General features: G+C 41.0%; 1 protein-coding gene and 1 long non-coding RNA gene across 3 annotated transcripts; one reads left to right on the top strand and one right to left on the bottom strand.

Moving 5' to 3' along the window:
* Positions 1-312: 312 nt before the first annotated feature.
* plcd3a (phospholipase C, delta 3a) lies at positions 313-22,404 on the bottom strand. Of its 2 annotated transcripts, XM_034594563.1 has the most exons (15): positions 22,073-22,404; positions 12,528-12,695; positions 8,234-8,462; positions 6,687-6,816; positions 5,919-6,144; positions 4,917-5,118; positions 4,662-4,806; positions 3,817-3,969; positions 3,546-3,698; positions 3,299-3,449; positions 3,064-3,180; positions 2,640-2,818; positions 2,356-2,491; positions 1,813-1,962; positions 313-1,722 (listed from the first exon to the last, which is right to left on the bottom strand). In XM_034594563.1, exons 1-15 carry the CDS (start codon positions 22,161-22,163, stop codon positions 1,580-1,582), a joined length of 2,373 nt encoding a protein of 790 aa, XP_034450454.1. In that variant the 5' UTR covers positions 22,164-22,404; the 3' UTR covers positions 313-1,579. The 2 variants fall into 2 exon arrangements, with proteins under 2 accessions (XP_034450454.1, XP_034450455.1); XM_034594564.1 differs by lacking the exons at positions 8,234-8,462; positions 12,528-12,695; positions 22,073-22,404 and adding an exon at positions 6,917-7,324 and having other exon boundaries at positions 6,687-6,858.
* LOC117767059 lies at positions 13,939-14,942 on the top strand. The gene is made up of 2 exons (XR_004614822.1): positions 13,939-14,815; positions 14,876-14,942. It is a non-coding gene; the product is annotated as an uncharacterized LOC117767059 (long non-coding RNA).
* Positions 22,405-23,209: the final 805 nt, after the last annotated feature.

The raw sequence follows: 23,209 nt of genomic DNA, 5'->3' as shown, positions 1-23,209 counted from the left end.
AGAAACACACACAGACACATTTTTACACCTTCTGTCTGAGTGTCATTGGCATAATGCATTTCCTAGCCCCTTACCCTCACCTCGATAATCAAAGAAGCATGGCGAACCTTAACCTAAACTTTATTCTAGCCGAAAATCAAGTCTCCCTCAAACAGCCCATTAAAAGTGGGTCAGTAGGTGACGACCGGCCAACATGTCCTCACTCCGTAAGGTCTGTGTTCAAAATGGTACTCACAAAGATATCTGCACAAGTACACACACACACACAGTCTGTACATAGTATATGTAAAGACAACAAGAAAGGGTCTCACACAGTGTTGTGTAATTAGTGCTTTTATGAAAACAGTTCTTTCTCATGTATACATAACACAAACTGCCTGTCATACAACACAGGCCATAAGCTTTAACACTGGAAAATCATTCAGAATAACTACTGAAACCTATCTGACCATATATACTGTCATTACGGTAATTCATGTGCAGCCCCTTTCATCACTGTAAGCCTTGTAAATGTATTATATGACTAATTTCGGCCTACACTAATAACTGGTTGTATCGCAATTTGCGTTTGACCACAATATAATAGATGTCAAGCATTAAGACAGTAAAATAATAATACAGGATGGTCAATAGATTGCAGACATGCAAAACAACCTTAAGAGTCAAATACAATTTCACACCTTATCGTAAACGTGTGTGAAATTTCACTGAAGCAATTACCATAAATTACATTTTGTAAGAGCATATGTAAACGTTAAGTAAATCTGCAAGTTAATACTGATAATGTTTCAGGTTCATTTGTAAGTTGCGGAAATATATCCAGTCATTTGTCTCAGAATATAGAGAGAAATTCAGAGTAAACCTAAACACTGAACATTTATTCAACATTCATGGACAAATATCACAGTATTACATCTGTAATACATCACAGTCAGTGCGGAAACTTTCATTAGTTGTTTCAATGTTTATCATTTTTAGTAATTACAGCTAGTCATGCTCCGATTCTTCTTCATAGCACTTATGGGTTAAGTATGGACTATTTCTGTTAAATCATCTTCACTTTATAAGTTAAGCAAAATATATATTAAGTTTAAAAATGTTAAAATAATTCTTGAATCAAAAATACATCACAGATTATTAACGATGAACTACAGCTTTCACTGTGTCCAACATATACTGTTTGAGATAACCTCCTACACGCTATAGCTAACTGTATTTAGATTCATTTCGTTAAGAGTCTCGTATCAGTGTGTTTCATGAACCCCAATCCTCAGCCGTTTCCAGAGCCCTCAGCACTGACAAGACCAGATACTCCCACAGTGTAAAAGGGATTTATTATCTAGCTCCAGGCAATTCATTTGCTGAGAGCCAGCATGCTTCTTCATCTCTGATAAACACCATCTTTCTTCCTGTGTTGGAAAGTGGCTAGGTTTAAATTGGACCACTCGTGGTGTGGACTGGCAGACCGGCTGGCAGCAGCAGCGACATAAGTCCTCTCCTCCTCACATTCAGAGCTCCGTTTCCAAAGCTCTTTGTTGTCAGAAAATGCAGCTTTCCATCTGATTCAGATGTACGTCATTTATGCCTTGCCTTTGGCAATGGCGATACGCTCGGACACAGTTTTGACGGGAACTCCTTTGCGACTCACTTTGACGTGGACAAAGAGCGTGGCAGGGGACAGACTAGAACCATCTGCCTTTAATAGGTGAACATGTCGATAACCTGAGAAAAGAGAAGACAGTACAAACATTATACAACGCACACACCAATGACGGCTGTTTTATGAAACAAATAGCTGCTTTATATTTGCACCTGTGCGAAGGCTTGTGAAAGGTAAAGTGAACTGTCCCACAAAGTCATTTTTGGCAGTGTGGTCGTGGTCCTCCACGACAAACCGCACCAGGGCCATATCAGGGACCTGCAGCTGGAAGCTCAGCGTGCAATTCCAGCGTGGATTAAAACCTGTAGAGGGCGCACAAGAGCTATAAATAAATCCATCAGCACTGGAGCTTTCAAACAAACTAATAATGGCGTTGAACAGGAAAAGCTCCCCACAAAAATATGTCAAAGATCTGCACTGCCCAGAATCAGGAACAAAGAAGCTCATGGATAAAATGTTGAGCCTCCTGCCTTGATATGCTACCATAAAAAGACAAGAATGAATAAACATCATTAGCATTATATATATATATATATATATATATATATATATATATATATACAGCATTATATATTATTCTCCAGGAATACTTAATTATAAGCAAATGTGTATGGAGGATGAAGGTATTAAATATCTGCTTCAAGCATCTATACAACTAATAATAGGTTTTTACTTTAATTCCATCTCAAGATTACCATTGTTGTCAATGCGTTGTGTCTTGTCTCTTGCGTTATCGATATCCACCCCATGAATTTCCACCCACACTTGTGGATCCACGATGGAGGTCGCCTTTTCTGTGTTGATTTTAGGCAGCTGCTGCGCTGATATTATCTGACGAACAAAAATGTAATCAATGAGTTTGTGCATCAAATTCTCACTGTAAATGTATCATTTTTGCATAACCCCAAAATTGCAAAGGGTTACCAAGCTTTTTAAATCCATTAATATGCTCTATAACGCCATATGGATTACCACTCACTCGTATTGTCAGTTGAGTGGGGATGTGACCAGGGCCTCCTCCTGTGATCTCTGGGTTAAAGTTGGACGTGGTGCTGCACAGGAAGCCAGGTTTGAGGGTGTATCCACAGCGACCGTTGGGAAGGAAGCGACCCTGGTTCAGGTCCATCTGCTCCCCTGGTGTTTGGAAGTTCAGAGCCACTGCACAGCACAACGAGAAGAGTCAGTGACGCACCACGTCTGATCACAAACACGCTTACGGACAACAATGAATCAATGAAGACATCAATAACATCAATGTGTTTTGTCATGGCGGCAAATTGTAGAAATGTGGGTTAGTTTAACATTTCTTTGGCTCTCACTGGCTGCCGAAATGTTTGTCAAATGAATTGACTCAATTTCCCTCCATCGGAAAAGCATCCCAGCTTCTAGACTGCAGTACTAACCCATCTGGCATCCACCGTTCCACATTTCCTGGGGATCATAGTTGGATGATTGGAGGCGCTGGCCAGAGGGGTAGATCCGGCTCAGCTGCCTGCTGTTGTGTCTTACAAAAAGCTTTCCTGCAAATAAAAAGAGAGAGAAAAACACTGGAGCATGATTATATTTTCTGTAGAATCAGCTGCTGTAAAGCAACTTTCTCGCTATAATGTCCAAGTGCAATTATTTCCACCATTGTACCCGAGTCTTTGATGAGCTTTAGGGCTTCACTTTCAGAGAAGGAGGACATTTCATTGGGCAGTTTTTCAGATGTATTTTCAAAGCCACAGAAGGGGACACTCCTGCAGTACACCACCAGCTCTGATAGCTCGGGGCTCAGTTTAGAATAAACCTGGGAGAGGGCAAATGCAAACATAAAAGAAAATTAACTGATCATCGACAAAACGCTTAGAGTCCCGGGGTTAATGATGAGTCCACCTGCACTGACCTTTGTGGGATCCTTCTTGGGTGTGTTCTTATTGCTGATGGCTAGTTCGTCTTCAGAGCTGGACGAGAAGCTGGCACTGCTGCCCGTCTTGCCCAGCTGGCCAAGGTGAGGGATATACTTCTTCCCTTTTACCAGAATATGCCCCTTCAGGTCCTGCAGGGAAGGTCATTGGAACAAATTACTTCATTAGAAAACCAGACAGCCAGAGGTCTTTGAAAATGGATCCAGCTCTGTGTGTGCATGTGCGTGTGTGTGTGTGCATGCTTTGTACCTCAGGAGAAGGCAGATCTTTCAGCGGGTTGTCACTAAGGGCCTTCGTGAGCAGTTTGCTGCCGAGGATGGTGCGGAGGTGTTTAGCCATCACAGCCTGCTGCTCCACAGAACAGTGGTTCTCCAAGGATAGAATTAGAGGGTATGGGGACGCCTGCAGGGACAAACACAGGAAAACTCTAATGCCAAGCCATTAAAATGCAATTAGATCAAATACTAGCAAAGCGGGCCAAACAGTGTAATCCTATAGCATGTCAAAACCAAAATACCGCCGGGCTGCCTGGGAGCCAAGTATGTAACCACAAGAGGTCTGACTTATTTCATTAGCAGTAAGGAGCAGCAGCATGCACACTGTCACAGATGAGGATTTCCATCCGCCCGTACATTATCTATAGTGCTTATTCTTTAAGGGTCGCAAGGGGAGCTGGAGCCAAGCCCAGCTGACATTGGGCAAGAGGCGAGGTTCACCCTGGACAGGTCGTCAGCAAATCACAGGGCCGAGATTAACTGCATTTCTTTGGACTGTGGGAGGAAGCCAGAGTACCCAGAGAAAAACCACGCTCAGAACACTGAAGTGATGTGATCGAACCAGGAATGTTGACGATGAAAAAAGCTACTTGGTAAATTATTTTTATCTCCGTGGTCAAGTAAGCCATTGTTTTATTGTGATTGTGTTGTGGCTTTTTGCAGTTGTGTTTTCGGTGAATGTGCGACACGCCTCAACCGCTGTAGGATTTGATCTGGAAACCTTCTTGATGTAAGGCAAACAGTGCTAACCACCGCACCACCATGCCGCCCAGCTGAGGATTTACAGGAGAAAAAGACGAAGAATAAAGTCACTCTTACCTTGAAGCCGTACTGAGCGATGGTTTCAATGACCTCCTTGAAGGGCACTTTGGAGGTGAGAGTGTGGCCGTGGTAGATGACGGGTTCACCTTTGTCTCCATCCCAGCAGTCCAGCTCCACACAGCGACAGCCCTGATTCAGAGCCCTGACAGGTGAAGGACACAAAATAAACATTACACCACAGCACAGTCATTGTGAGTAGTTTTTTTCTGGATCCAAAACATAACGTAGCTGATTGATGGTGAGTCCAAATACCTGATGTATGGCTCCGTGCTGCTGGCGCTGGTGACCTGGTCCTTGGTAAGGTAGGTGTTGTGCGACGAGGAGATGAAGTAGTGAGACAGGGGGCGGCTCATGTCTTGATAGACTTTGGCGTGGTCGGGGTTTACCACATCATTCTCCAATGACAGCATGTACATGGTGAAGCCATTTTGGGTCATGAACTGGTTCTTCTGGGCTGAAATTAACAAAAAAACTCAGGTTATTTATCTTTTAGCAGGTTTAGCTGGATAAATAAAGGGTTTTAAGAACATAAGTAGCTGGAGGCAGAGTCTTCAGCTAACAGGCTCCTGTCCTGTGTCAAGTCTTCATTGTGGGAACTGTTGGTTTTGTCAAATATACTGTAAAGTCTCAACCTTACAATATACAGTGACTTTAGATAATGTTTGTAATGTTGTGATTTGGTGAGGAGGTTTATATTAAATCACTTTCACAATTACAGCAGCTTAGCTAAATGCTAAAAAGTAGTTTAGCATTTACCATTACCCCTTAATCATTGTTTGTTGGTGCAGTAGGTGCTGTTTTGCTATATTTATATGTTTATACACACACAAAGTCTTTGTCCGGACATTATCCAGAGTTCATGTCTGAAATGTGTTTTTGTATGAAATTGATATTGTGAATATTGTTGATTATTAACTGTAAGTTGAAATAGTAAATAAGACATTTTTCTCTCGACGATCATAACTAAAGGTCATTTGTTCCATTAAACTTAAACTCAACCTGGTTACATTGTATTAAAAATAATAATAAACAAATTTTAGCTATGCCTATAACTATTTTCTTTTTACGACTATTTACTTTTCCTATAAACAAACCACTCTCACCGCTGCAGGGATGAAGTGCATCAGTTTTTGTGCAGCAGCAGATGTTTCCTCAGTGTTAAGAACAGTAAACATCTTTACAGTGATTGGCAAAATAACAATTTAGTCCATCAAGAGACAGCAAAATCCGTTAATAACTGCTTTCAGGACCTACCCCAGTCATTGAGCTCATAGGTGAGTATGAGGCTCTGAGCGTGATTCAACGAGGCGTCCTCGCCCTGGTCTCCCAGGAAGTCGCGCAGCTCCGCAGTGGAGAGTACACAACCATTACTCGAATAGTGTCTGAACACGCCATCCAACTCAGGGCGTCGCATCAGCTCCCTGCAGAACTCCTCGATCTCTATATGATCCAGACGGTTATCACCGGACCGGTCACACCTCTGGGACACATGGGAGAGAGATGGGTTTTTAAAAAACTAAAAAAACAATCAAGAACACATAAAGAAAGATAGACGTATCAATCACAACATGCTTTTATGATGAGAGTGCTTAGGTTCCTTGTGAAGAAAGCATCTCCATAATGATGTGACCCGTCTGCGCACATTAAAAATATGGTTCTGAGAGGAGGGTCAGTATTAGAAATTGCAACTGGAAGGAGCATACAAACTAACAACTCAGCTGTAATAGAGAGCTGAGGGACATGGCAGGCAATAATCCCCCACAATAAAGAAATAACTGGCTCTTGATTTGTTGTGGGGAAGATGAGAGAGAGAGGAACAAGATGTGGTGGGGGGGGGATTGGCTTGCCGCTGGCTTGGTAATTGAACACAGACTCAAGACTCAAGAGCCTGTGTGATACAACCACAACTAGCAGAAATATCACCACCTCTACATCTCTGTGCTTCTCCTCACACCCAGAATTCAGCTCATACTGAATTATACACAGTATCGCATTGTGCAGAAAAACTCACATGACCCTGACCTTGAATAGCGAGCGGGCGTAGTGCTCACTCAAGTCAATGTTGATCATCTGCAGCAGCCGCTTGACTTCGTCGTAGCTCATCTTGCCGTCTTGGTTCTGATCCGCTCGCCTCAGGTAGCCTCGGATCCAAGTGTAGAGAGTTAAGGAATGAAACCAGACTGAAAGTAAAGACTTGTTTTCACAGCAGACATTTTGACACATCGTAGCAGAACCCAGGTGTTACTGTTCACTTCACATGTCCTAGTAAGACATGACAGTATGAAAGTGAGCCAGCTTGCATGATACCAGGTCCTTTCACCATTTGTACCTGTGTTTTTCCTACTGTGACATATCAGGTTATAGGTTAATAATAGGCAACAATACACTCAAATCTTATGCCTAAGCCATGTTTCCACTTACATAACTTTCCCCAGGAACCTTTGCAAAAACACTGAGCTTATCCACACTGCAAAAAATCAGGCACATTTAGTGTACCGATATCTTAATCAATGCTTTCATAAACTGTCCATTTTAAATCGACACTGTTATAGGAGGGCAATGTTAAAACAGTGGAGTGCACTTTTAAACTAATATAATACTCAGAAGAGTGCATCCCTCCATCAAGGCTCAACAGCCCCCTTAATTTCAATAAAGCTGCACCAAAACACAAACAGTCCCCTATTTCATTTAACAGTTTCTTCCATGACTAATACAGAATCCTTCCACCAGGTTTCGTGGTAGTTCGTCCAGTAGTTTTTGTGTAATTCTGCTAACTAACAGACAAATGCTGCTGAAAACATAAGCTTGGTGGAGGATCAAATGCTTTTCACTAATAATTTACCCACTGACAGTTTCAACTATTGCACACACTAAAACAAATCAAAATGCAGATGCTTAGTCACATATAGTGGAAGACAAAACCCTCTTTCTATTGCTGTCACCATTGTTTAACACTATCATCTGTCTTGGAATGAATTAAGTTTTAAACAACACTGAGCCGGCTCTTTGTCTCTGAGCATTTACTGTGTTAATGATGTCTCGCTCTTGTTTCTATGCAGGTAGAATGCAAGTCCCTCTGGACCAAAAAGAATCTGCCAAATGAATATTATGTAATGTATCTGCATTAAAGAGTCAATAGCAACAAGAGACTAATTTTAGTACATTGTCCCCTGCAGTTGTGCAGCACAGAAAGACCCTGCTTTCTACTGTGTTGGATAAACATCAACTGACAGTCGAAAGTATGGAACATTATAAACAAGATAACAGAATAACGTCCCTGATGATTTATATGTTCACAAAACTAAAACAGGGAATGAAGGAGACACAGATCATCTTAATGTTGTGCACCACCTGATACCTAGACTCATATTATCCTCAGGCTGTGAGAGATTGTAATTAACAGTGAAAGTCCTATATTTAGACAGAGCTCTTCCATCTAGTCATTACTGCTCACCTTAGCTATGCTGTGGACGTGGAATGACACATGTGACAGCAGAGTCACTCGACATTGCAATGCTGCCTCAGCTACACTATATTTATTCTAACACATTGGAGATTGGGCAGGATATTGGTCCAGTTTTTCCTTCTGAGTCATGTTGGACACTCGCTCCTTCAAGGTGCGGAGCCCTCGCACCCAGCGTTGGGCTTCGTCGTCACCGGGGCACAGCAGGTCCAGGCTCTTCCTGGCTCCCCTGAAGACCACCGTGAAGCACCGGCTATCCGGCACTGACCCCGACACCCGCCGCAGCGCCTCCGACTGGCAGCCTTCGCGAACGCACTCCACCTCTGTCACCGCGACTGCAAGAGGAGAGGAGAAGAAATGGAAGGGGGAGATAAGGCTAAAAATGTTTCTGTGTTGATGAGTAAACACGACAACACGTGGAGCGAAGCAGCTAAAGGTCAAGTGTGAGGTGTTTTTAGGGAATCGTTAATCCCTGCAAGCAGAGTGACATAGTGACGCTGATTGTAAAATTCAACACGCTGAACTGTCCATTATACAGGCTCCTCAACAGGGGAATTTTAACCTTCAGCATTACGACTCTTATATCACAAAAACTGACACACAAATGAAAGCTGGACCTCTAGTGGCGGCACAGGATAATTTGCAAATTTGAGTTGTGAGTTATTTAAAAAATAAGACTGAAGAGTCTAAAGTCATGGTAGTGGCCGGGTCGGCCTTTGGCTCAGGGGATTGAGTGGGTTGTCCACTAACCAGAATGTCGATGGTCGATCCTGGGCTCCTTCACTCTGCATGCAAAATTGTCCCTAACGGCTGTGCTGGCAGTGTGTGTTAGAAAAAGTGCTGCATATAGCAACACTGTATGAATGTGAATGATTGAATGTGGCTAAAGCACTTTGAATAGTTGATAAGACTGGAACAGCGCTATAGAAACACAGTTAATTTAGCATTTAGTGGTTATGTGAGGCTATTATCTAAATGCTAACATCAGCAAGCCCACAATGGCAAAGCTAACATGAAGATTTTATAAAATACACTGTCCCATCTGTGGGATGCTTTGGCTTTGGAAGCTCTACTTTATGTGCGTTTGTCCCAAACCTAAACTTCACACAATTACAGATTATACGTTCTCTGAAATCTCAGGGTCTCCTGGTTCTATCTGTGGAAATAATTTTAGGATCACTGCAGCAGCTGTTGACACAGACGTGCTTGATTCCTTGTGGCTATGCTCCAATGCTTTTTGCACAAATGTTCCTACTGCAGACTTTATTTTCCTTTTTTTATTCCAAGAATATTGTCCAGGCAAAAAAACCTTTCCCACTTACCTTTCAAAGAAGGCAGGGTTAAGACTGTATAAGAACAGGTACCTTTTTATTTTATATTCTTTTCAGGCAAGTAAACAAAATAAGCGGGGTTTCAGGTGACAGGCTAAGCAATAATATGCAGCTTAGATCATTGCTTTAGCATGCTAACATTTGCAAATGTCCCTAAGCAGCATTATTTCTGAAAAGCATATTTCTACTTACAAATTGATTCTATCTAAGTATTATGCTTTTACTCTTGTATTTGGCTTTCCTGTTTTGTATTTGGCTTTCCTGTCCTTTTCCGTCACTGAACTGTTCTCATTCTTTTTGCATCTGAAAAAGGAAAATCATCCTCTGGAAACTTTAAGTACATCTTTTGATATGCTTTTTATCTGGGTTTTATACAGGCCAAAAGGATAAGATTTACAAATGTATGTGATCTGTTAATCTCATAATTTGCAGGGCTCTGGTGAGTCTGGGCAACACTTGGTGCCCAGAAAAGACAGCCAAACACAAAAACACTCTGGCTCCTAAATGGTCCTGACACAACTTGATTCAACACAGGAGCTTGTCTCTTTCTGCGCTGGGATGCAGTGCAGCGTGGTGATCACTCGGCCGCGCAATAAACAACATCGGTCCTGACAATGGCCTCATTCTCTCGCCGGAGGTCGTAAAAGCCTCTGCTGTCCACCTCTTCAAAATTACTCTGCATTCCTCATTTGTGGTTATCCCAGAGACCCGACAGAAGTGACATGTACATGTAGAGAAGAAAGGCTGAAATTCTAAGTGTCGCATTCGATGCCAAGTGCTTTTGAGCATGAGACAGCAGCACTGACGTGCAGTCGCAGCTCACACTGGATCTGGAGGTGTGCCTGCAGCTCGGAAAAGAGGATCCAAGCCAATGCTCCATCAGGGACTCTGCACACAGGCACAAAGATAGAATCCGCAGACTGCCCATGTGGCACTACCAGTGCCTGTAAGCTGAAGGGGTCACCCTGCCCTCACATAGCTTGTTGTCATCATTGTGAGAAGTGTTACATGCTGCAACTTAACCACCCTGTTATTTCTGACACGGCTGCAGCACAATGAAGATGGCCTTCACCACCCACTGACTCACAAACCTGCCCAACCACCCACCCAGCCACTATGTTAAGGCCTTAGGACAGAGAGCACACACAGAGCAAAGGTGGGGGAGCTCAAGGTTAGGCAACAAGGAAGGAAATATAAGCGGCTGAAAGAGATGTGATCTCATGCCTGTCACCTGACACATTTCCACCTTTAGCCCCCTCATTATAGGAGGAGATTTGGCTCCACGTATTTGAAATGCAATGTTAATTTAAGATTAATAAATGTCCTTGCACTTTTGCGTGTGTTTAACCTCTTTTGTTTGAATACCTTCACTGTGTCAACAAAGACTTTAAAATGCTGATTTGCTCTTCTTAAACCACCTTCCTTTTTTTTGCAGCATTTATATTGTTTTTATCATTACAACTCACCTCATCATATTTAGTCTCTCTCTCCCTGTGTAATTTATTATGTCAGCCAATTGTCGCCATGTATTTCAGGGACAACTCAACTGATAAGAAATCAGGAGGTTTACAGTAGGTAGACGATTGATTGTTTTGAAAAAATGTGCAGATGGAAATTAATAATTAAACATAATGGGAGAGTCGTGAGCTCATATCAACTTCACCTTCGGATTCATGTCCTTTTAACACAGCAGAAATGACCCAGCATATTGTACCTGTATCTATAAAAGTCAAGATGTTTTTATTTTGTTTCGTACATATACGAGGTCATTAGTTAGCCGGGTTGCAGAGTCTCTTCACTCACCAAAGAATCGAGGAAACATGCAACTCTTTTAAAAAGACAAAGTGAAGGAAATTGTAAGAGGTAGAGCTGAGATGAAACAGCTCAACAGCTCTGAACAATAAGCAGGATGAATGGTCACACTGACTCACGTCCCAGTCTGTACTGGAGCTGTGCAGGGGCTGCTGGTCTGTACATAATTTTCCCTTCAGGCAAAGCCTTTTCTCCTAATCTGATTTTGCTTAAAAGAGACAAACTAAACTCATATTCAGGTTCATAATTTTAATCTGGGGTTATTACTTGAAAAGGTTGACATGCTCTAATGTTCAGAAAACACATTCGTTTCTTACTGTCTATTGTTGCATTGCCTCTTTTCACCCTCTGTCTGAAACACTGCTCCTGTCTCTTTAAGGGACCGGTCCCACAAAGACCAGCCTGCTCTGATTGGCCAGCTGGCCCACTCTGTTGTGATTGACCAAACACTTCCAGTATGTGAAGGAAATGTCGGCCTCCGCTCATGCTTTAACTTTAACTGGGCTTTTTAAATTTGCTGAACTTTTACATACACATAAATCCTATGTGACACTAAAAGACTGAAAAAGCACGTCTCCTTTAAGCTTTCTCTGCTTTCATTATAGAAAAGTAATTCCAATCATGTGTAATTCCAATCATGTGCCCTTTAGCCATTTGCAGACATTAACTCCGGGGAAAGTTTGCCTTTCACATATGAACACAGCAGGAAGAGATTCTTGACCTCACGTATTAATTCCGCTGCAGAGATCTTGTGTTTTTGTTTACAGCACATCGACACCGGTGTTGGCTCCTATCACCAAAAGCTCTCTTGGCATCTCCGTCAGTGTCTTTTACATGTAAGACACCGCTCTTTCATACTGATATATTTTTACTGAGGTATATTTCTTTCGTTTTTTCAGTTAGAAAAACATTATAAACATTATTAACACATACACTAGCTCACAGTGAACCCTCCAGAAGATATCCTGCTGTGTTCTTACATGGGCTCATTTGGACATTATCTGGAGTTTTTACTCGGGGGGCTGAACCTCCGGAGAATGTCAGGATATTATCCAGAGCTCAGTCTGTCTGACAGCAGCTTTTCAGAGCTCCCTCTGCCTCCTTAAACCGTCTCACTTATCAAAACAAACTCCTGTTTTGGTCCTCTGCCTCTTTTCCAATATAAATCGAGTCTCTGCTGAGACTGTAGCCCACACGTACTCTGAGCTCTGGTCCCCCCTCTTCACAACCTTACCGCCAAGTTCAGGTCACACTTACATGTCTGCTGGGCTTTAGCTTTGCGGGAGCTCTTGGTGGACTCACACCACACGGTGAGTCCATCCTCCAGCAGCCGCAGGTTTCGGCTCTTCTGCCACCTTTGGGAGCGAATTTTCACCATGTTGGAGCCCTTCATCATCAAATGTATATCCTCATTGTCCAGGAGCCCTGAAGAAAGCATATACATGCACATACACACACACACAAACAAACAATACAGGAAGTTTATATGTAGAAGTAAAATGGCATACAGTTTCACAATGTGTAACTGCGTCACAAGGAGTTAACCGGTTTAAGATTGTTTTGTTGCAACGACATTCACTATGCATGAGTCACACAAGGTTAATCAGATGTTCAGACCTGCCCTTCTATCCCGACTATAATGTCACAATATAACAAAAACTCAGGTACAAAATTCTAAAGGTTTTTGAAACCGTCATTATACAGAAAAAAAGTGCAGGATTCTAAAGCAACACACAAACATTAAGATGTATGTATGAATATGAAACTGTACAGCACCAAGACATTTCAACAAACTTACCTCTTAATACCATAGAGACATCATAATTTAGTTTTAGTGTCTTTTTGTTCGACTTCACCAAACTCCATGACTGTTTTTTAAAGCCCAGCGGTGGGTGAGGCTTTAAAAAAAATGACTGACTCTTATTCAACATTGACATTTCCCTGAAAACAAACCTTGTTGACTGTATTCGTCAAACTTACGTCATATATATAGTCAACACTACTTTTCTGCTTGTACCATAAACCTGCATTTGTGTTTTATAAACACACCCCAGAGAAAAATACCACTGATTTAGACAAGCGAGCGATCAGTGTGAAGCTGTTGGGGGTTTGTCTTAAAAAGTGACTTTGTGTTTTCGTAAGGTTTCTGTGTGTTCTCTAAATCTAGAAAAGTGATTACCATACTTCACGCTGAGGTGGAATTCAGTAATGATAATTTGTAGATTTATTCCTCTCTTGGTGCAGCAGCAGGCCAACACAAAAGCAAATGAGGCTGTTAGAACAGTTAAAACGTGTTTTTCTGGCTGTTTCGCTCACACCAGTTTTTCCTTTTTCCTTCGATGGAAATATAATCATGGACGACTTTGGCAGAGTTGCTTAGAAAAATGTGGAGGCTCAGGACGGAGGCATGCATCTTTATTTGTTGTGAGCACTGAAAGGATCGGGCATGTTGTAGGACAAAATAAAAGATGAAAGCAGGAGCCTAAGGGATGTATGGAATGCACATTACAGTGAGTTAAAGCTCAGTCATGTGGATCCACTGAAAGACAAAGATGAGAAGAAGTTACTGTGTGCTAATTAGGGCATGAGCTATAGATTGTAAAAATGAAAGGTTTTCTGATCCAACTCAAAGCCAAATGTTTGATTAAGAAACTGAGGAAGAAGCTGAGGAAACCTGTCAAATAAACTGATTTAGAAAATTAACCAGCAATTAGTGCAAAAAGTTAAGTTAATGCAAAAAAAGCCACATATATCCTGAGTTCAGCTCCTAAATCCTGAGGATTTGGGTTTTGTCCTTCTTTCTTTTTCACTGATTGGAAAATAAAACAGATTTCCCATAAATGTCTCATTCACCTCTGGGAAATCAGATGGGGATTTTTTTACACTACATTTTATCGATCAAACATGTAATCCATTAACGGTGAATATAATCGGCAGGTGAACACAACTGTTACTAGCAGCTCTCCACTGATGCTGCTGTTGATTTTGGACTATAGAGAGTTTACACAGATGTTTCTGTGACTCAAATTCCAAAGGTTCATGTACAATCCAATACTGTCAAGTGGACATTTCACATGTGTAACTATATATGTTCTGAAGGTAAAACCTGTGTGAGTCTGCAGAGTCAAATGTAAAATGATGAAGAAGTTACTTAATTTTCTCTTAAAATTACAGTATAATTTTAGGGGTGCACCTACAAATCATTTTATCTATCAATTGATTAAGCATATAATAATTTTCTATCAATCACTTTTTTAATGAAATGTCTGAAAACAGTGGAAAAAGGCCATAACAATTTCCTAGAGCCCAATATATGACATTTTAAAATTGCTTGTTTCGTCTGACCAACTACCCAGAATCCTAAATGATAAGAAACAGATTTTTGCTGAAATTTGCTAAAAGAAAATAACTGACACGATTAACTCATGATCATAATATGTCCTGATTAATTATTTGATGATAAACCCATTTATTGTTTCAGGACTAGATCTCTTTTACTGACTCAATGGAGAGTTATCTCATACGTCATTTTAGTAAGAATATTTGTATTCTTTGTGCTAATTTTACTGATACATCTTTATCTTCTTTGTCTTGTACTTTAGTAGTAATGTTAGTTTTGGTCATTTTTACTCTTATGTGATATCAAAGATTTTTCAGCAAATTAGTGGAGACGAAAAAGTGGCTGAAAATGTTACAATGGTCCCAAGTCATAATTCCCCAGGAACAGGTCAGCATAAATTTAAAAATAATGAAAATTATCCAACAGTCAGGCTCACAACTAGTCTGAAGGTTCTGCATAATTCAAAATCACATTGGCATGATGGTGTAAACAAAACTTACTGCAAAACCTACGACGACAAAGTAAGCATTTAAAGAATCCGTGTTACAGCGACCTGTTTTGAAGCTCATGAAAAAAATATTGCCACTACAGCTTTACAGCACAAGTGTAAAAGACATTCAGCTACGCCCCATTGCTTCATTTGAAAGGGATGAATGGGGCCACTCACAGAGCCATTTCAAAAGAGGAGTCTAAACAAACTCTCACTCTTGTCAAATTATTCTTCAGGGCTCTGTCTCTCCTGCTAACCTCTAAGGATTTGAACACGCACATTTGGACTACTTTCTCTCTCATTCCCTATAAGCTCTCATACTGTCAGTGCCAAATGGCCGACAGAGTTCCTCAGAGGGCCCCCAAAGCTACGGCACAACAGAAACTGCTTTCAACTCCCTCCCCCCCAACCAGAGACAAACTGGGTGCAGCCGAGACTTCCTCCACCGCCAGGGCCGAAGACAAAAGAAATCCCCCTTCCAGCCCTCCATCTACAGCAACTCTGTTTTTCCAAGCTGTTACCACATGCGAGGCATTCCCACAGGCTGAGCACAAGGACCTGATTAACTGCAGGTCAATGGCCATGTTAAGCTGCCCGAACAGCCTAACTGCCTCTGGGTCGACCCACTGCCGCTCCACCTTTTATTATTGCCTGTCCAGCCTCAGCCACATTCCTGCTCGCCTACCTGCATCGTTTTAATATCTAACTGGTATGGGCAAACACAGTTTACCTCACACAGTGCTTTTAAACACCAGCAAATTCACATTTTGATACAGAGCATGCTGGTCAAAGCAGCTTCATAGCTGTGTAAACGAAGGGACGGGCACGATTGTTCAGGCTAGAGGGCTGCGCTGTGTTTTCTTTTCATCGACTCCTGCAGAAAATCTGGTTGACGTCCACTTCATCACATGGCCAAAGCCCTGCATGCCGACTAGCTAGCAACCACGCTGATGTATTCCAATGCAACCAGTTCAACACAGCACTGAGGGGGAGACAGAGCCGCAGTGTTAGCAGTGTTAGAGAGGAGATGAAATGTCAAAACAAGACTCTACAGTCGTGCTACAAGAACAGTCACAAAATCACAAAGGTCATTACCATTGATAATCTGGGAACTACGAAAGTCTACGAACCAAAATATGTTTTGTTCCAGTCCGTCTAGTCAATGTCTAGATATTTCACAAGATGCAGGAAAACAAGATTCATTTTCTGGGCACCATGAATGTCTGACCAAAACCGAAATTGCCATTCCAAAATCCATGCCACCAACATGGATAAAAACTGTTCCTTTGAACACCTGGCTAAAAACAAAAATGGCTGCTGGAGCAGTGAGAAACCAATAAACACTCAAATGAATCCAATATGGCACATTTCTCCAAGGGGGTATTGACACATGTGAGCAGCAGGGAGGCCTCCTCGCTGAAGAAAACATCAGAAAGAAAATAACCATATCAGCTGGTCAGTAATAGATTGTGTCTGCATGAGTCCTCTTCACTCAGACCCACATACCAGCTCCTCCTGGGACACGGTTCACATTTCTCTCAGCATGACAACTGTCACGAAAACAAGCTAGCAAAATTGTATGCTTGCTTAAAGATAGACGCGTTACTGCTCTGTTGATCTGGGTAACGGGACAACTGACGTTTCTCAATTCTGTCCCTCGTCTGTCCCCAAGAGAGGGTTCAGGAGACAAATTGGACAGCCAAGTCTACCTCAATACAGAGTCGGGATCTGTAATAAAAACAATGCCATTCCAATCTGATTGTTAAAAGATGATTTAGTGGAAGCGTAGCAAAAATAAAACGTGCTTTGGAGTTGTGACTCTCAGCGGCATCGGCTGATCCGAGTACAGATTCCCCCCAAAACAAGATCAGAAGCAAACTGAGTTGAAATGCAGAATTACAGCCAATGGTTCTTGGACCACACAGAACTGGACACGAAAGCCATGCAGCCTTTTTGTATTCAGTTATAAAAACACAGCTCTCAGTTGCTCATTCTCTTTGTCTTTCAAAAGTAATGATACATCATTAGTTTGCTCATTGATACAGATGAGTCCATAAATTCAACCGCTATATTTGGATTTGGAGATAATTGCCATGGTAACTTAGATAGAATAAGTCAGTACTTAACATCTAGATGTTCACCAATACATATAAAACAAATATGAATCTGAAGTATAAGTTATATCTGGCTTGTCTTATTTGGAATTCATAGACATTTGGTTTCTGGAAGTCCTCCTCCAGCTACTGAGATTGGCAGATTCGAAAATATTCAGCAGGAAACAAGATTGTGTGAGCTGTATTGTTGGGTGGAAGTCCAAAAGGCTGTTTATTATGGTATGTTCACAATAATGATTCAAAACATTTTTGGGAATGTATGTTTAAGATTGCTAACTGAGAGGCAGGATAACGGGGCAAAAGGTCTTTTCTGCTAAATTAATTATTCAAATCATACATTGCAAGTTGTGTTATAAATGAATTCAGTCATAGACATGAAGGTCTTAAAATATGACATTCTAATATCATACCAATATCTGATATTAGTGGTGACCTTTCCATTTACAAATTACAAAAATAACAATTAAATATGGAATTTGCTCTAAATGTTTAATCTAAATACTTTATTGTGCAATAATCAGTCACAGAAAAAGATGCATAATTGCTTACTACTTTGGAGCTAATGAACAAACTGTAATATAATTCAAATGAAAGACATTAAGATTTGGGATTTGGGAGGACTAGTGGTGCATAAAAGCACTGTCATACTAAATACTGTTTATATAAGTCATCAAAACATTAGAGTTCATTAGATTTTCTCTATTTCTTGGCTCTTTGTAGTGTTGTTTGAGGAAGCAGGATTCTGAATATGGTTTTATGTGAGTTTGTAGTGTCTTGTGAGCCTATGTGGCAGGTACACCTGCTAATAAACCTAAATTCCAGGCATGTTTCCCAAAGCAAATACATTCAGCCTATAGTTTCAAACTTGTGCAGTGGCTCAAATCCAAACCCACAAAACACAAGCCATGGACTTTGTTTGTTTAAATCCTGGGCATACAAATTCTAGCTGTTTGTTCTGACAAAAAACTAATTGCTGTGTCCCACTGTCACAGAGCTCGGAGCCTAAAAACACTGCCGGCAGCCTTGGACTCTCTGAAATCAAATCCACATTCCCCCCGGGGCGTCTGTGGCAATGAATATATTTATCCAATTGCACTTGTCTGATTCAAACATGGATTGTCTGAAAACTAACAAATCTCCGGCTCACAGGCAACATTTATCTCTAGCAAAAAGGCTAAGTGAGAAATCTCTGAACAAACAAGTGGGACTGGTCCTGTGACACCACATGACACAACAACCTCTGAACTCACATTATTCAGGTCTGTGTGGAAGGACTATGTGGGGTTTTCCAATAGATGAAAAGACCCAGTATAGGTTGAGGGGCCATTTGACTGATTTATGACGACACATGGCGGTAAGGGGTCGGGGTTGGTGACCTAACTGGCTTCATTATTTAGTATTAGTGGAAAGCTCAAATATAGCGTTGACAGTTGCATATGACAATGTAAGGCACAGAGATACAGTTTCATAACTCAAGCATTATTAATGATTTAATGACCGTATGCAAAGTGTCAGATTTTCCACATAGTCGGCTGCGTCAAGGCACACGCGCGCGCGAACACACAACACACACACACACACACACACACACACACACACACACACACACACACACACACACACACACACACACACACACACACACACACACTGTTATAAAAGCATTAGGGATCAGGATCAGGAGTCCAGCTCATGGATTCAATGTTAGGAGCAGAATTTTTGTTATCAGAATGCCAAAGTAAACATGAGTAATCTGTAAAGAAAAGAGATAGGCAATATGTTAATATAATTTCATTATGTGTCTGATTTTTTTTGTTTAAAATTTTGGGTGGAAATGATAGACTGTTTATAAAGAGGTGGAAACACTGAATATTATATTCAAACGTGACATTTTAATGTGAACTTGTGGCTAATGGGCTTAATGAAGCTTTTTTAATTTAGAAGGAATTATACTCTCTAATAAAGCCATGCTAAACTATATAAGAAATGTTTTTTTTATGAAATTCATGAATTTTCGAGTTGTGGCCTCTACTAATGTCACTGACCTGAAATTGGGCATCTTTAACCGTTCTCTTGACAAAAACGCAGGGGCTCCACTTGTGCCTCCTATGGACTCCTGTCTTTGTTGAATGCTGATGTCAAAAATTTGGCTCAAGCTTTAGCAGCCTGTATTCAAGAGATTCCCCCATTTTGTGTCAGAGGAGTGTTCACATCAATGACTCAATCTGGTTATTTTACAATGTCAAGTGGCACTAGACAGTTACGTCCCCGTCCTTCTTTACTCTCCACTCGGGCGACTGAACCTATATCATTTGCATTAAGATCTTTCCCTCTTTTCAAAGAAACCTCCCGTGCTGTTGTTGAACTGAAATTATGACTTTATGCAGATGACCTGCTCCTATATGTATCAGATCCACTGAATTGTGCTTCAGCGTTTTTTGTTCATGCTGAAGTGAATTGGCTGTGCAGGTTAAAAGTGAATCTATCCTATAAATTCATTCACTCTGTCACTTTAACAATTTAACAATACCCCATTTAAAGCTTGTACTGGTTTGAATATCTTGGTATCAATGTGACCTGTTATCGACATGTGTCCTCCCTTGGTCATCCAGGTCATGGTGGACTTACAGAGGTGGAACTGAATAGAAATGATGTCTATCCCTAATCATTTTCACATCGGTGGATCAACTTGTTATCACCTGTGTGAGGTGGGAGGGCACCCAGGGTGAGGAAATCCCAAAAATTTAATTTGGTGGTGGATTTGCCAATTTTCTGCTCTACTATTGGTCAGCACATATTCATAAACTAACGTATTGGCTTCAATCTCCGTTTGGTTGTGGTGTTGTAGGTTCGATGTTTAGTCATCAATTGCCCACCTCACCTCCTTTCTACAAATCAATCGGATTTATGAGTAAACCTGCAGTGTTATGTAGAACAGGATTCATTTTAGGTTTATACTAGGCTCCATCCTGATGCCTTTAGTGAAGAATCACATATTCCACAGTCGCTCATTGATGCCAAAACATGCTGTGGCAGAGTTGAGGCATAAAGCTTTTTAGAGACATCTACAGACACTTTTTAAAGCTTCTCCGATCTATGATCAGATTTTAATCTGCCTGCATCCTTGTTTCTTTACTTTCATGTCTTTTCTGACCCCTAAATCCCATCAGAAATCACTCATATCCTAGATAAGTGATCAACTCATTTAATGCTCATTCTTTTGTTAAAACTAGAACTGCTTGAAAGCTGTTGCTAGGAGTAGATTTAGTGTACAAGGTATGTTCAAGTGCACAATGTGCAACCACTTACACAATTCAAGGTATTGAAAAGAGTTAAATTTCACAGCTATCTGAAATATATCCAGATATCGTGACCAATGTGTCAGATGTCACACTTCCTCTTCTAACCTGAGCAGTAGGATTTCTTTAGTCCCAGACCACATCAATTCTGACGTGATTATTTTCTGATCTTGACAAAGGATCTGGGAAACAATGCTAGGTGGGGTCTCTGTTTACATCCTAATTTAAGACCAATCAGAAAGTTAAGGCTTTGCTGCTCTTTTTGCAAGACTCCTGATTTTACTTCCCTTCTGGCTCCATCTATTTGCCTGTGACTGTGGGGTGTTATGTATTTTCTTCAGATAGAAAAGATAGGATTCTCAGTGACAGGCAGCACAGATAAAGGAGACGTATTTTTGTTCTTGTTGTCGAGGCCTTTTGAGGTTGTCCCTGTCGTAACATAAATGGGAAGTATTTGTAATTCTATACTTCTGTAAGATTATGGGTTAAGTCATTATTTTACATATATTTTACGATGAATTTTACACTAAATTGCTGTCTGCAAGCACATTGTACATTTGTTTGGTATAAATAGGTCAAATGGCAAGCACAGCATCAACACATTTCCACACATCCAGGGCCCTTTTCAGAGATTTTGACAGGTGCTGTATTGCTGCTCAGCAGGTGTCTATTTTGGGCGAGGAGTGACCATGCTTCTTAAGTGGGCTTGTGTTAAGGAGCACTGGTGGACTGAGAGGGAGTGGGCAGGATGGGAATGGTGGGGAGCCTGAATCCCAGCCGCAGCAGCTCAGAGAGCAGCTCATCGACACATGATTACTTCAACTACACTCCCACACATGCTGTCCTTTTCAGCTGTGTGAGCTGACACACCAAATTCTGACCCTTACTAGCAAGCTCATTCATATTAAATGAAAGCTAATGAAAATCTGCTTTATACTGTATCATCAGATTTAAGTTATTTAATCAGTAGCAAGGTTGTGTATAGATGGTGTAATGGTATAGAAAATACCATGATATAATAGAGATATTTATCACCACTAAATACAAGAGATAACAGTCTGACTTTATGCAAAGTTTTTACATGATAATTAAAACTACTGTAGCAGTGTTATAACTAAGACTATCAGCACTAACTACAAGAGATATCCTGACTCCACGAATATAAAAAAAATACATTAGCAGTGTTACAACTAAGATTACAAAGTATGATTACATTCTCTGTAAACTCAGATAAGTACATATCAAGAATGAACTATTTATGTTATGATATTAAACTATAGAAAATACCATGATATGCTATATCACCACTAAATACACGCGATATCAGTCTGACTCCATGCGTATTATTTTATGAATATAAAAAAAGCTGTAGCGGTGTTATTGAGATTAATATTAAACTCAGGAAGTCAAGTCCACTCAAGAGAAAAACACGATTCGTATTTACTGTATGATTTTATATCAGTATGATGGTGTTTCTACCTCAGGTCGCTGAGTGTCAGCTCTGTGGAAAAGAGAGAGGACAGCTCAACTTGCGCGTAAAAGTTTGCAGGTTTCCCTACCGAGCTTCCTGATGGGGTCCATGGTCTTCTCGGCCACTTTCCTCCCCGGCTCCCGGGGACTGGTGGCCGGTAACTTGCCGCTGCCCAACATTATTAAAAAACTTGTTGAAACTCCAAGAGAAAATAAACTGCAGGTTACGGCTTTAGTGCTCAGGGGCTCGCCGCGGTAACTCGTGGGGGGGGGAAGCACCAACTCTGGGGTGTGCAGGTGTCCTGGCGCAGACGCGGATTTGTGCAGCACCTAAAAGACCCGAGCACACACCGAGAGACCGTGCAACGCAACCGTTATTCCTTTTCCACATGTAAAAAAAAAAACCACGCAGTCCCTCCCCGGCGCTGCTCCCCATGCTCGTGCGTAATATGACTCCAAACCAGGCGCGCACTTTACGCACCCCCACCTCCTCCTGCTCCTGAACCAACACACGCACACGAAGTGATGGGGTGGTTTAATATCGGCACATTTTCCAAACTTGTTATAGCTCATTGAGAACACACACATCTCTGGCTGGTTGTAAACTATGATTAAGATCAGATAAGACTATATTTATCCTGAAGGAAATTCTTGTTCCAGCTTGCTCCTTGATTGCGAAATCAACATGATACAATAGAATGCAGTGACAAAGTAGTAATCTCAATAAAGTTTTATGGATTTTATGGGCCATTGCTTTTCATCAGCATAAAGATATTCAGAGTCAGTGTGATGGTGGAGCAGACATGGACATCTTAAACATAATTTATCAAGGGGACCAGGGGAGACGAGTTTCACTACAGAAGAATACATAACCACTGGTCTTATTTTAATTTTGAATTATGTTTTATATATTCCAATATTAAAAAATGTTGGAAAAACATGAAGGTAAAAACCCATACAGCCATATTCTCCCCCAAAACTAGCTGGAAAGTGACTTTTGTGTACTCACAAGAGTGCAGATGGTTGTCTGCTTTCTGTCTGCCATATCATCAGGGGGCATCTATCTGCTGAAATCTGTTAGATACCAAACACTTTTATGTCCTTGGTCCAATGACTGTTTCAGAGAAATAAAAAAACGAGGTTGAATGAGTGTATTTTCTCTAAAGAAGTATTGCTCACAGAGAGAAAAAAACAAAAAAACACCTTTACTTCCAGGAGAGAACAAT

Source organism: Hippoglossus hippoglossus, chromosome 8 (assembly GCF_009819705.1).
Source record: "Hippoglossus hippoglossus isolate fHipHip1 chromosome 8, fHipHip1.pri, whole genome shotgun sequence".
NCBI classification, from domain to species: domain Eukaryota; kingdom Metazoa; phylum Chordata; class Actinopteri; order Pleuronectiformes; family Pleuronectidae; genus Hippoglossus; species Hippoglossus hippoglossus.
Note: the sequence above shows the minus strand (reverse complement) of the source record. Positions and strands in the feature narration are given on the sequence as shown.

What these genes read in the sequence shown, in the direction of transcription:
- plcd3a (XM_034594563.1), bottom strand. Translation starts at nt 22,163, where the DNA reads ATGTTGGGCAGCGGCAAGTTACCGGCCACCAGTCCCCGGGAGCCGGGG. An exon ending in AAGATCTGCCTTCTCCTGAG is followed by an intron (nt 3,699 to 3,816) that starts GTACAAAGCATG and finishes CCTTCCCTGCAG; the next exon opens with GACCTGAAGGGGCATATTCT. An exon ending in CCAAGAAGGATCCCACAAAG is followed by an intron (nt 3,450 to 3,545) that starts GTCAGTGCAGGT and finishes GCCCTCTCCCAG; the next exon opens with GTTTATTCTAAACTGAGCCC.